This window comes from Syzygium oleosum, unplaced genomic scaffold, assembly GCF_021117445.2.
Source record: "Syzygium oleosum isolate NSW1041296 unplaced genomic scaffold, Sole_v2.1 Sole_v2.32, whole genome shotgun sequence".
NCBI lineage: Eukaryota > Viridiplantae > Streptophyta > Magnoliopsida > Myrtales > Myrtaceae > Syzygium > Syzygium oleosum.
Window position 1 is genome coordinate 162,411 of NW_026607516.1, and position 11,929 is coordinate 174,339.

Here is an 11,929-nt window from a genome sequence, read left to right on the forward strand (position 1 = left end):
TTTGAGTAATTGTATCACACGGCTACAAATTTGGGGCAAATTTGTTACACACACATATAAGTTTGAGATTTTTGGCATCACAAAAGATAGATCGAAGTAAATGTGTCACGATGGACATAATTTAGGGTATTTGGTAACTTTTTACCCTTCATTTAAAAAAAAGATTCAAATTTCGTGTCCACCCTCGTGATTACAAATTTATAAGTAGCTCCATTCAAGGGTTAATTTGGCTATCGAGTGGTAATCGAATTGATCTAATGAATTGTCGACGACGACACGTTAGTTATCCAGTCACCGCAAAGATAAATTATACGTGCAAAGCTAATTTTATAAATTAGACTTTATTATGTTCATCATCTCTCAGACAGACTAGAACTGATGATGGGAGTAACAACACATCCTGGGGAGTGTGGTAGATATGGGTAAAAGATTTGATGCGGGAAGATAGAATCGTAGATTAGGGTTCTTAGCTTTTCTAGGAGTGAAACCAGCGCGAGAAAGATTTGCTTTGGAACTTCTCTCGAAAGTTCAAATCAGATCATCAAGAACAGTGCACGCGAATGAGTTTTTTAAGCAAAAAAAAAAAAAGGGAAAAGAAAAGAGAGCTTCTCGTCCTTAAATGAACCTCCCAACTTCCCCTGTTTCCGCTCTTCATTGGTAAAATCACAGAAGCAGAGTAAATATTACATGCCCACCGGCGCGCCGTTTCCACTTTCTTTGCTTGCACTCTTCTCCAATTCCATCACTCTCTCTCTGTCTCTCTCTCATGGAACTATTGGTATAAAAGCCTGACAAAAGCCTTAGCTGTCTCTGCTCTGTTCTCGAGTCTCTCGACCCTGTCTTCGTCTTCAGAAACAGAGAAGAAACTTTTGCTTGAGAAAAGATGGTGACCTTCGTTACTAGATTTTCAATATTTTGAGTTCTTTCGAATTTTTGGAGGATCTTGTGAGATGGGTCATTGAATTTTCCATGTGGGTGTTGTGCCCTTCTTTCTTTCTTTTTTTGGGTCAGGTCGGTGGTGGTGGTGGTGGTGGGGGTGGTGGGGGTTCAAATATTCCCCGGTGGCTCCGAATTCTCCTCGGAGAGAAGTTCTTCGATCCGTGCGGTGTTCACGACTGTGTGAAGAAGAACGAGAAGAACACGTTTTGCTTGGATTGCTGCGTCAGCATTTGCCCTCATTGCTTGCCTCCTCATCGCCATCACCATCTCTTGCAGGTTCGCATCTCCACCCAAAATTCACCCTTTTTACTACTAAAACAGCGTGTCTTGAATTTTGCTTCAATTCATCATTTCTTTGTGATTTTTTCTCAGATAAGGAGGTATGTGTACCACGATGTCATTCGCTTGGATGATGCGCAGAAACTACTCAACTGTTCCCTCGTCCAAGTAATATCAGAGTCTCTGCGCAGACGCGTGCCCCTAAAATATGCTACCGTTCTTGTTTTTTTCCAATTGAACTTATTTTGATGAATGTATCGTTTTGATAAACAGCCATACACAACAAACAGCGCGAAAGTGGTGTTCTTGAACCAGAGGCCAATGTCTCGGCCATTCAGAGGCTTGGGCAACTTCTGCGTCACTTGTGACCGAAGCCTCCAAGAAGGCTTCCTCTTCTGCTCTCTCTCATGCAAGGTCCAATCCCATTCTTACTAAAACTGAAATTGAATTACTCGAGCTCGACCCCGATTATCCTCGAGCTACTTGGAACTCGAGACGAATCGAGTTCGGTTCGAGTAATGCACGAATTAAGCTCCTGAGCAGCTCGACTCTGTTCAGAACTTAGTTTGGATTAGCTATTTCTTCTTTCTTGGTCGAGTTTCATCTTTCATCCTAAAAATGCAGGTCCACCACCGAATGACCAAAAAAATTGGCCTCGAGAAACGGCTCCAAAACCACAGCTGTGAGCCCCTTCCATCACTGAACAAACCATCCAACGAGGGATTCCCGGAGCTCGAAGATGGACACGTCACCCTCGACTCGGTCCTCGATTTGCCCGTCTCGCCGCCCGCGTCCCCCGACTCAACCCCCAGCACTGAGTTCGTCAGGAGGAAGCGCAGCCGCCCGGTCCCGATGACCCGGGTGACGGGTCGGCTCAGGTGCCTGCCGGCGACGGACGTGGCCGGCTTCGTTAACCGGCGGAAGGGCGTCCCTCACCGGTCGCCCCTGCACTGACCACGTGGCGGGAGACGACTGGGCACGCCCTCCTGACGGATTTCGGCGATCTGACAAGAAACACACCGGCTTCTCTTTTTGTTTTCTTCTCTTTTGTAAAGTGATTATCATCATTGTACATATGTATGCGTGCATGGTTGCATCTGCCGGTGTCAATTAAACGTTGCGAATTAACCCCGTCAGTTTACCATAACTAGCTAGACAGCATTTCGTGTGGTCTTATGTAGGCTGCTGAATCATATCTCTATCCTTTGAACTTTGATCTGTTGGATTTCGTCTGTACAAATGTGTTCAATGCGGAAGACAAAGGGTATCGAAGAGCAGCAACTGTTTTAAATGCGATTCGATGGCCAGCTTGCCGGTGATTTCGCGGGGACTGACTGACTCTTCGCCGCACTGCGCATGAAAAAGTTGAATTTTGGAAACTGGGGGAGAGAGAAAATAATGCGGTTGCCAATAATTTCGCCCCAAATTGAATGACTCCCTCTTTTTTCGGAGTGGATTACTTGCTGATAATAATGGTGTTCATATAATTCAAGGGGCAGGCTCGAAAAGTTCTTTTGGGGCAACATAGTGGGGTCAATTTTGCGACTTGCCAAATGATGGGATGAACGGGGATCGATCGCGCAATCTACAGTGCCTAGTTGAGACTTCGATCACATGCCGAGCTCATTATAGTGTTCTTTTGTTGTCATACATAAGCTTTGATTAGTATTGTAATAGAAACTTGTTTTGAAAGGAGGAACAGAGTTTTGTGAAGAAAGCATGTTTGTTTCCAAATGGATAGTTAAGCTAAAACATCCCACGTAATTCCGAGATTTATATCTTAATTTGGCTTATTAGATTAGTAAAAAATAGTGTCCATACTGTGAGTAGAATTCTTCTTTACACATACAACCCTGTTCACTATTGATTTGAGAGTTACAACTATCCACTCTTCTAGACGAACGGTGGCCGACGCCACATGTGCAAAATATATTCTACATTGGCGGTGTACATTATATTATATTATAATCACTCATAAATCCACCAGTAATTGGGTGGCAGAAAGCTCTCCTATTTGGCACATTTCCTTTCAATTGAAACTTCAAGTATTGACAAACACAAGAGAGTGAAAGAGAGAGGTTGACATTGAATGGCTTGTGGAAACTGAAGATTTGGAGGGAAACGAGTGCTGGAGAAACAACAGCTGGGAGTGACCTGTGAAGGCTGTGGGGCGACCAAGAATCCCTAAATCTGGATCTTGCGGGCCTCAGATTGGGACTGATAAATGGGACCCCAAGACGCACAAAAACAATAGGCATGGCCCCCATATCAAACCTGGAGAACACCACCTGAAAAATACAGAACTGCATCAGGCATCACCTCTCCCCCCACTCTCCTTTTGTTTCTTTCCCCTGCCCCAATTAAGATTGGTTTTACAATATTAACCCGTGAGCCCGGCCGACGTGGCAGACTGTTATCGACCGTTGAACACCGCCGACCTACTTAGAAACCCGTTTGTCCGGCCCGTTAGGATCACGTGTTACACCCCATTATGTAAACACTAAACCGGTCTCAGTACGACTAGCCGGGGCACGCCACCCTGCTTGCCCCCCAACATGACAACATGGGAAAACTCTAGAGGGCATTCAATTTTTTTGGCTCCTCCTGGCCACTCCTTCCTCCTCACACACCTGGTTCTCGGCAGAGCCAGAAAAAACAGAGCCTTTGAATGCCTGCCCCCCAACGAGGCGGAGAAGAAGAAGACAGAACCCCTGTGCCTGCACCCACTTCTGGTGGATGTGATTCAATTCAGGTGCGAACTTAGGAAGACGAGGAAAACATTAAAAATCTAAGGGTGGGGGGAAGATTACCAAAATAGTATTAAACCTATTGCAATTGTGCCAATTAAATCCTAAATCTTTTACATTTATGCAAATTCAATCTATCCGGTCAATTTTTGCCGGCCGGCGCTGACGTGAACGCCGACCGGCACCGGACGTCCAGCTGATGCTGACGTGGCACTTTTTAAATATTTTTTCCATTTATTTATTTATTTATTTCCTTTCTCCATTATTTTTTCTTTCTTTCTTTCTTCCCCAGGGGCTAAGGCCGACAAGGCCACTAGTGGTGCTCGCCCTCGCCGGCACTGGCGAGGGCAAGGCCGTCGCGGGCGAAGTGGCAAGGCTCGACCTCACTGTCGCTGGGCAAGGGCTAGCCTCGCCATGGTTGGGCGACCTCGCCATGGCCAGGCGAGGCTCGACTTCGCCTGCGATGGCCTTGCTAGGCAAGGGCAAGCCTCACCAATGGTCAACGAGGGGAAAAAGGAAAAGAGAAAGGGAAAAAAAGGAAAAAAATAAAAATATTAAAATAATTGCCACGTCATTATCGGCCGAACGTCCGATGCCGGTAGTCAAAATTGACCAAATTGATTGAATTGGCACAAATACAAAAAGTTTAGGACTGAATTGACAAAAAAAAAACTTTAAGATTGAATTGGCATAATTGCAATAACTTTAGGACTGATTTGGTAATTTTCCTAAGGTTGGGGGATGTTTTTGGTACTTTATTTTCCTTTTTTGGGGGGTGATTTTCTTCCTTTAATTGTGTTGGTTTTGGTGGTTCATATCATATGTACTTTGTTCTTCATAAATAATGGTAGACATTTGGACATGCCGTAATTTAATTTTTTTGTCACGTTGGGGTGTCGAGGGTGCCGGAAACTTAGGTGAGCCAATGCTTCGTACGGCTTTTTAATAATGGGTTTATAAGCTTTTAATTAATGCCAACTCGAAACAATTATGTGCACGAAATAAAGCTGCTACCGACTTAATTTCAAAGGAGCATCTATATATTTTTCCAATTTCTTTTTTTAAAACGAATTTCGGTCGAGATTATGGCTCTATTTGTTTCACAGAAAACAAATGATTTGGAAAATATCTTCTTAAAAATGATCGTTTATGTCACTTGAAATTATGAGTCGGTGTAAAACGTTTTTATTATCTATAACAATTTATGTCTAAACTTTTTCACAAATAATAAAATATATTTTTCGTCTGTTTATTTTGAAAAGCGATATGAGCTATTATTTTGGTCATGAAGCTAACGCAAGCAGCAAGCATTAGCAACAAGGCAACATAATTCATGTAGGGACGGAAATTTAGATGTGTGTGTGTGTGTATATATAAAGGAGCTGCATGTTGAAAAACAAGCACCAGTGGTCTAGTGGTAGAATAGTACCCTGCCACGGTACCGACCGGGAATACAAGAAGGGCTGTGACAACCTACGATTGTGATCGCTAACGGATTCATCCTAGGATCAAATATCTCGCAAAACCCTAAGCTTCTTCTTTCTTTGCCCTTTTTGCGATTCAGGGTGGTGTAGGCAGCGGAGGAAGGGGCAGAGTCGTGGGATGTAAATCTATCTGAGATGGTTTTTTTTAGTATATTTTAAATTTGCTAAATACTATATAGTTAAAAAAAGAGGTTAATACCATTGAAAAACCCCAAACTGATACACCTGCGACAAATTTACACTCCGTTACTTTCCATTAAATTTTTCTGTCGAATTGCTAAGTTGGACGACACGTGGTAGTTGACAGGTGTACCAGTTTAGGGTTTTACCCTTCCGTTTGTCATAGGTTTACCAATTTGTGATTTTTCATGGTATTAATATAATTTAATGGAGGGTAAATTTGTCATAAGTGTACAAGTTTTGGATTTTTAGTGGTCAAAAAATTAGTTTGAGGTAAATTTATCACAGGTGTAGGGGTTTTTGGTGGTCAAAAAATTAATTCGGGGTAAATTTGTCACAGGTGTACCAATTTGGGGTTTTCTGTGGTATTAACCCTAAAAAAATTTGAGTTACATGGGTGCGTTTGGATTACGTTTGGGTTGGGTTGGGTATGGATCATCTAAATTGTTTAGAATATAAATGGGTTAATATGAGTTAAATTTGTGAATTTGGGTTAAACCCATTAACGACCCATCCAAACCCAATCCAACCCACCCATTTGACACCTCTAATGTCAATAAAACTCAACCACATCTAACTGGTTGCGCAAGAGTCCCGAGATGTTTTTTTTAATATATTTTAAATTTGCTAAATACTAAATTGTTAGAAAAAAAATGAGTTATATGGGTGGATTTGGATTGGATATGGGTTGGGTTAAGTTGGGTTGGGTATGGGTCATATAAGTTGTCTAAACCCAATCCAACCCACCCATTTGACATCTCTAATGTCAATAAAACTCGACCACATCTAACTAATTGTGCAAGAGTTCTAAGCCCTGCTTAGAAAAGAAAAAGAAAAGAAAAGAAAAAATAATTAAAAGGAGTGCATGGAGGAGAACGTATTTGGTTTGGGTGAAAGAAACAGGAGGGAAAAGAGGAAATCATTTCCCCTATTTTTTAAGGTGTTTTTTCATTGACGGAATATGTTTTTATTGACTCATTTATTTTCCGTAAACCGAACACTGGAAAATCCGAAAAACAATTTCCTCAAAGTTATTTTTCGCGAAACGAACGGAGCCTTAATTTTTTGTCACGCCAGGGTGTTGAGGTGTGTCGTATTAGGTGAACTAGTGCTTCGCATGGCTTTTTAATGATGGATTTATAAGCTTTTAATTAACACAACGTGGAATAATTATGTGCACGAAACAAGCTGCTACCGACTTAATTTCAAAGGAGCATATGTATATTTTTCCAATTTCAATATTTTTAAAATGAATTTCGATAGAGATTATGGCTTTATTTGTTCCGCAAAAAATGAATGATAAAAGTGATTGCTTGTATCACTTAAAATTGTAAGTCGATATGAAACGTTTTCATTACCATTGATAATTTATGTAAGCGATATAAGTTATCGTTTTTAGAAAAAAATATTTTTAAAATTATTTATTTTCCGCAAAATAACGGAGCTTATAGATTGACAGAGGGTTGCTTGGTCATGAGGTTAACGCGAGCAGCGAAGCAGCAGTGAGGAAGGAATATACGTGATGTAAGGACAGAAATTTAGATAAGAGGTGCATGTTAAACAACAAGCAGTAGTGGTCTAGTGGTCGAATAGTACCCTGCCACGATACAGACGCGTAATCGATTCCCAACTGGTGCATCTGAGGAGCCGTGACAACCTGCAATCGTGATTGTTGATTCCATCAAGCCATCCGATCCACCTGAGGGTCATCTCCATCGCAAACCCCCGAGCTTCCTTCTTTTCCCTGTTTTTTGCGTTCTCTTTTCTTGAATTCTTGTTTTTATAATTTTACTGCCTTTTGAAGATCAAAGGACTTTTAAAATCTTTTTGAAAATGTTCACCAAAACCATCCCAATGTCAATAAAATTGGGCAAGAGTTCTCAGAAGATGTTTGCTTTGTTTTCTGTTGGCTTTGCTGTCATCACCAACACAATAATCTCTCTTAGGGAAACGAAGAATGGTGAGATCCATGGGTGGCCTACTTTAGGCACCCTTAATTATTATGGAAACACAACCACAAACATCATCGATGCGAAGGGTATTTGGCGAAGTCCTTGTGCGCTTGCGAAACCAATGTCTCGTCTCCCGCCTCGTCGCTGTACGCCTCGGGTCGGGCGTGCCTCTTCCTCGAGCTCTCCGAGTACATTTTCTTCCTCCATTCTTCAGACGGTTGAGATCCGGTCTGCACCGCGAGCCAATCGTTGTACTCAAACTGTAGATGAAGAAGAAGGAGAAGAAGGTGCAGCTTAGTCAAAATGGTATGAACTTATCAATGTCGAAACATGATTCTTTAACAATCGTCCGAGCTGTTGAAATTTGAAAATTTCTCCATGTATTTCCGCAATGCTTACCTGAGAGTTGGCTAAGTTATGAGTATATCGCTTTGGTACGCCGGAAGCTTCAAGTTGGGAGTAAAAATCTTTTACGTCTTGCATCATCTCCTCCTCCGATGGAAGAGCAATTCTACCGGACAGAGCACCGGCTATCCACTTGCTCTGATATTCAAACTGGGGAAATGGTACGACCTGGAAATTCATGCGAAGAGAATAATTTACAAAGATTAAGAAAAAGAGTCAAAGAAATCAACTACATGAATACGAGGATGATCGGTGCTTGGTATAAACCTTCCATGGCAATCCTACAAATGATAGCCAAGGCGCCAGAAGTGGTGGGAATACGTGCTTGTATAATGGTCCAACACGACTGTCATCTGCGGACACAATTCCATTGGTTTCAAGAAAGGGGAAATGATATTTGTACCTGAAACAAGAAATGAAACCAGCATGAATCGCTTTGTTTTCCATCACATTCAAGAGCATCAGTCAGTTTGCCTTTGTGTCAAAACGTAAGCGGGATCCGTGAAAGAATACCCGGTACAGTGTAGGATGATATCAGCACGTACAGAACTCCTGTCGAGGAAAGTGACTTTACCATCTTCATGGGCCTTTTCGATCTGCACTTAGTTCCGCTTCATTAACATATTGAAAAGACTACTCGAGGAACCGAATTTCACAAGAATATTGCGATGAAAGACGGAGGACAAATTATTACCATGGGATGAAGCCACATATTATCGTAGCCGGGTTGAATTCCAAGAGTCTCGACTTCGTATGATCTAGATGTCACATGAACTTCTTTGGCGACCTTGGCAATGTCCCGAGAGATGTCCATGGCACTTGCAGCGCTCCCTATCAAAACAACCAACTGTTGAGAAGCCAAAAAAATAGTTCTGTTTAGCATGCAATTTGACAATCTTGATCAGGAAAAAAAAACGCACTGAAAAGAAATGGGGAGGGGAGATTAAAATCATCTAGCTTTCTAAATATCATACACAAAAAAAATGCCAGATTGTTCCAACCCTTGAAGAGAGCAGTTCACTCAATTGGGGAGGAGTTAAGTTTATAAAAGATTTACTTATTCTGAGCAGTCTCAGTTCACCCCATCATGAACCGTGAATGATTCAAAATCTTCGCCCCCTTAGTCTTTATGCACCCCTAATCGACATTAACCGCTCCTATAATAAGTGCATCAAATTCAAGAGCATATTCAAAACTATTATAGAGAGAAGCGACTGTAATATATGGGCGTGATAGCAATACGAAGAAATATTAAGACAGTAAACAGAGGACAAGCTGCACTGCAAGAGTAGGTGAAGAAGAAACCTGAAACCTACTAGATCCTGAAATGGCTCGGGTGTACAATAGTTGTGGCTGTGCATTTGCTTCCCTGGCCACAGATCAATGCCTACGCAGAAGGGGCCAAAATCATGATATACGCCAATCCGCATTAACATAATATGACAAATCGAGCATCATAAGCTTGACCTATTTACGGCAAATGTAATGTGCATTATTCCTTTTCACAGTGACGCAAGCAATGATGACTCCTCCGAGAACACATTCCGTTGTGGGGCTAATCTCTCTATGATTAGGCATGATGTACCACAAGTCCATCATACATACTTGCTAAGAGATGACAAGAACATGCAACCAATGTTTCATATACTCAGTTGTCATCTCACAGAACTGATAAGGAGCAAAATGAGAGAACTTTCTTTGATATGCTGTACTTCATATGGTCTCTATATACAAGGTGATCAAATGCAGATTCCAGAGAATCCAGATAGCCGAAGTCTGATGAGTCAAAATGTCCATGCTTTGGACTTTTGGTTGCTACTAACTTCGAAGCTGCTAATTGTAAGAACATTGAACTAGCAATAACAGATGCTGAAGCAAGAAAAAGCAAAATTGTACATTTAACTCATCCCTAAGAAAGAATTTTGAGGACTAAATCATTTGCTTTTGTATGAACCAAGACTCCATCCCAGATCGGGTTAGACATTCAGGAACAGGTTATAATATGTAAAAGCTATGCTTCTTCCACCTGATTCTCAGTTCTTTTCGCTAGCTTCTCATCCATATATCAAGAAAAAGAAAACTTTGCAAATGTGGTCATTGATAGTCACAGCAATTTTTTGAGATAAATAGAGTTAGAACAATCTTCATAGAAGAAGAATTTTGCAGTGTAGAGTCTGAGACCCTCCTCGTTGGAATAGACATGGCTCAATCAAGCAGAGCAAATTGAGGACACCTTCCATTTGATCGGTCAAGCCGAGAACCAAAGCTAACCAGCGCTAGCAGACCTCATAATGCGTGACAAATCCGCTCAATCATTCCATTTCCATTGTTGAACATAATCCATTGTAACTCTAATCAAACATGCTATGTGCAAAGTATAACCAACACAACAACAAAAACAAGAAAAGAAACCGCCAAAAATCAAATCTTTCTATAGCCTGCTGAATCCAATCGAACAGAACATTACCGGGGATTTCGGCAATTTGGGGCTCCGTGTAATGCCCATTACAAACAACCACCGCATCAAAAACCTCCTCTTCTTCTCAGCCGCCGCCATTTCTCATCCTCCACCTCACCTTCCACCTTCCGCCCTCCTCCACCATCCCAACCCCCACGATCTCCTCCTCGAACCTCACCATTTCTTCAAGCCCAAACTCCCTCGCGAAATACTCCAAGTACGCCAGCACCTCCTCGTGACCCGGATACCTCCTCCGGTCGCCCGACCCGTCCGCCCTCGCCAGGAACGGGTAGTCCCCGAACCCCATCGCCTCGCGGGGCAGGTTCGTGCGCAGGGACCTGTAGAGGCTCGAGCAGACCACGGCCCGTGCCGGGTCGGCCTCGGCGCCGGGCGTGTACACCCAGGTGCCGCCGGCGCGAGGCTCGCCCTCGAAGACCACGACCCTGTGGCCCTCGCGGCGAAACTCCCGGGCGGCGACGAGGCCGGCGGCCCCGGCGCCGATGACGGCCACGTGGCGGCGGCGGCGGCCACCATGGGGGGATCACAGCGGCGCAAACTTCGTCGCGCGCGAAGAAACGACAAACGAACGAGTGGCGACGAACGTATGGGCGCGAGGGAGAGCTCTTCCGGCGGCCGGGCAATCTCTTCGGGCCCACCAAATAAATGGAATAAAAAATTAATTAATTTTGATTTTTCCTTCCGTTTTTGGGGGGTGGCGAGGATGATCCGAGAAACTACCGCTGCATGGCATGCAGAGAGCCACGACACGTTTGTCTAGTTGGATCCACTCAGAAGCCGACACGTGGCAGCCTCTTGCAGCAGAAAATCTGAACTCCCCGCCCAGAAGAGATATCGAGAGAGAGAGAGAGTTTCTCCTTTCGTCCTTCCGATGCTTCTCTTTTCGCCTGCAGAGAGAGTGTTCGTCCTTCATCCTACCGCTTAGAGTAGCTCGAACGTCTCTGTTTTCGCTTAGAATCGGGGGCTTCTTCGTCTTCGCTCGACCGCAGCCTCGAAGACCTCCGTTTTCGCGAGGGCGGCAGCTCCTAAGACTGCCGCTTTTGGCTCAGAAGACCTCAATGAAGACCTCCTTGAAGCGGCTGGAGATGGCATACCCGATCCTGGACTCTTGATTTCCAGAGCTTTCGTGCTCTTTCGCGTCAATCCTGTTCTTAGCCGTTTGGCCGCAGAGGGAAGAAAGAAAATGCTCCCAAGATCAGAAAGACTTCAGAAGGGAAGTTGGCATTTCGTGTGGTCTTATGTAGGCGACCGAACCCTATCTCTATCCTATCATCTGTTGGATTTTGTCCGTGTAATGGTGTTCGACGTGAAAGACAGAGTATCGAGAAGCAGCAATGCGCGAAATGCGATTCGACGGCCGGCTTGCTGGTGATTTGTAGGGATTAAACGACTCCCTCTTTTTTTCGGTGTAGATTACTTGCTGACGATAATGGTGTTCATATAATTCCAGGGGTAGGCTCAAAAAGT

At 43.4% G+C, this 11,929-nt stretch overlaps 1 protein-coding gene and 1 pseudogene across 1 annotated transcript; one reads left to right on the forward strand and one right to left on the reverse strand.

The window, feature by feature from the left end:
* Window positions 1-458: 458 nt before the first annotated feature.
* Window positions 459-2,392, forward strand: LOC115686547 (protein RGF1 INDUCIBLE TRANSCRIPTION FACTOR 1-like). The gene is made up of 4 exons (XM_056304624.1): window positions 459-1,215; window positions 1,312-1,386; window positions 1,492-1,632; window positions 1,843-2,392. Exons 1-4 carry the CDS (start codon window positions 970-972, stop codon window positions 2,170-2,172), a joined length of 792 nt encoding a protein of 263 aa, XP_056160599.1. The 5' UTR covers window positions 459-969; the 3' UTR covers window positions 2,173-2,392.
* Window positions 2,393-7,506: 5,114 nt separating this feature from the next.
* Window positions 7,507-10,979, reverse strand: LOC115669018 (flavin-containing monooxygenase FMO GS-OX-like 5; annotated as a pseudogene).
* Between the last annotated feature and the right edge of the window lie 950 nt (window positions 10,980-11,929).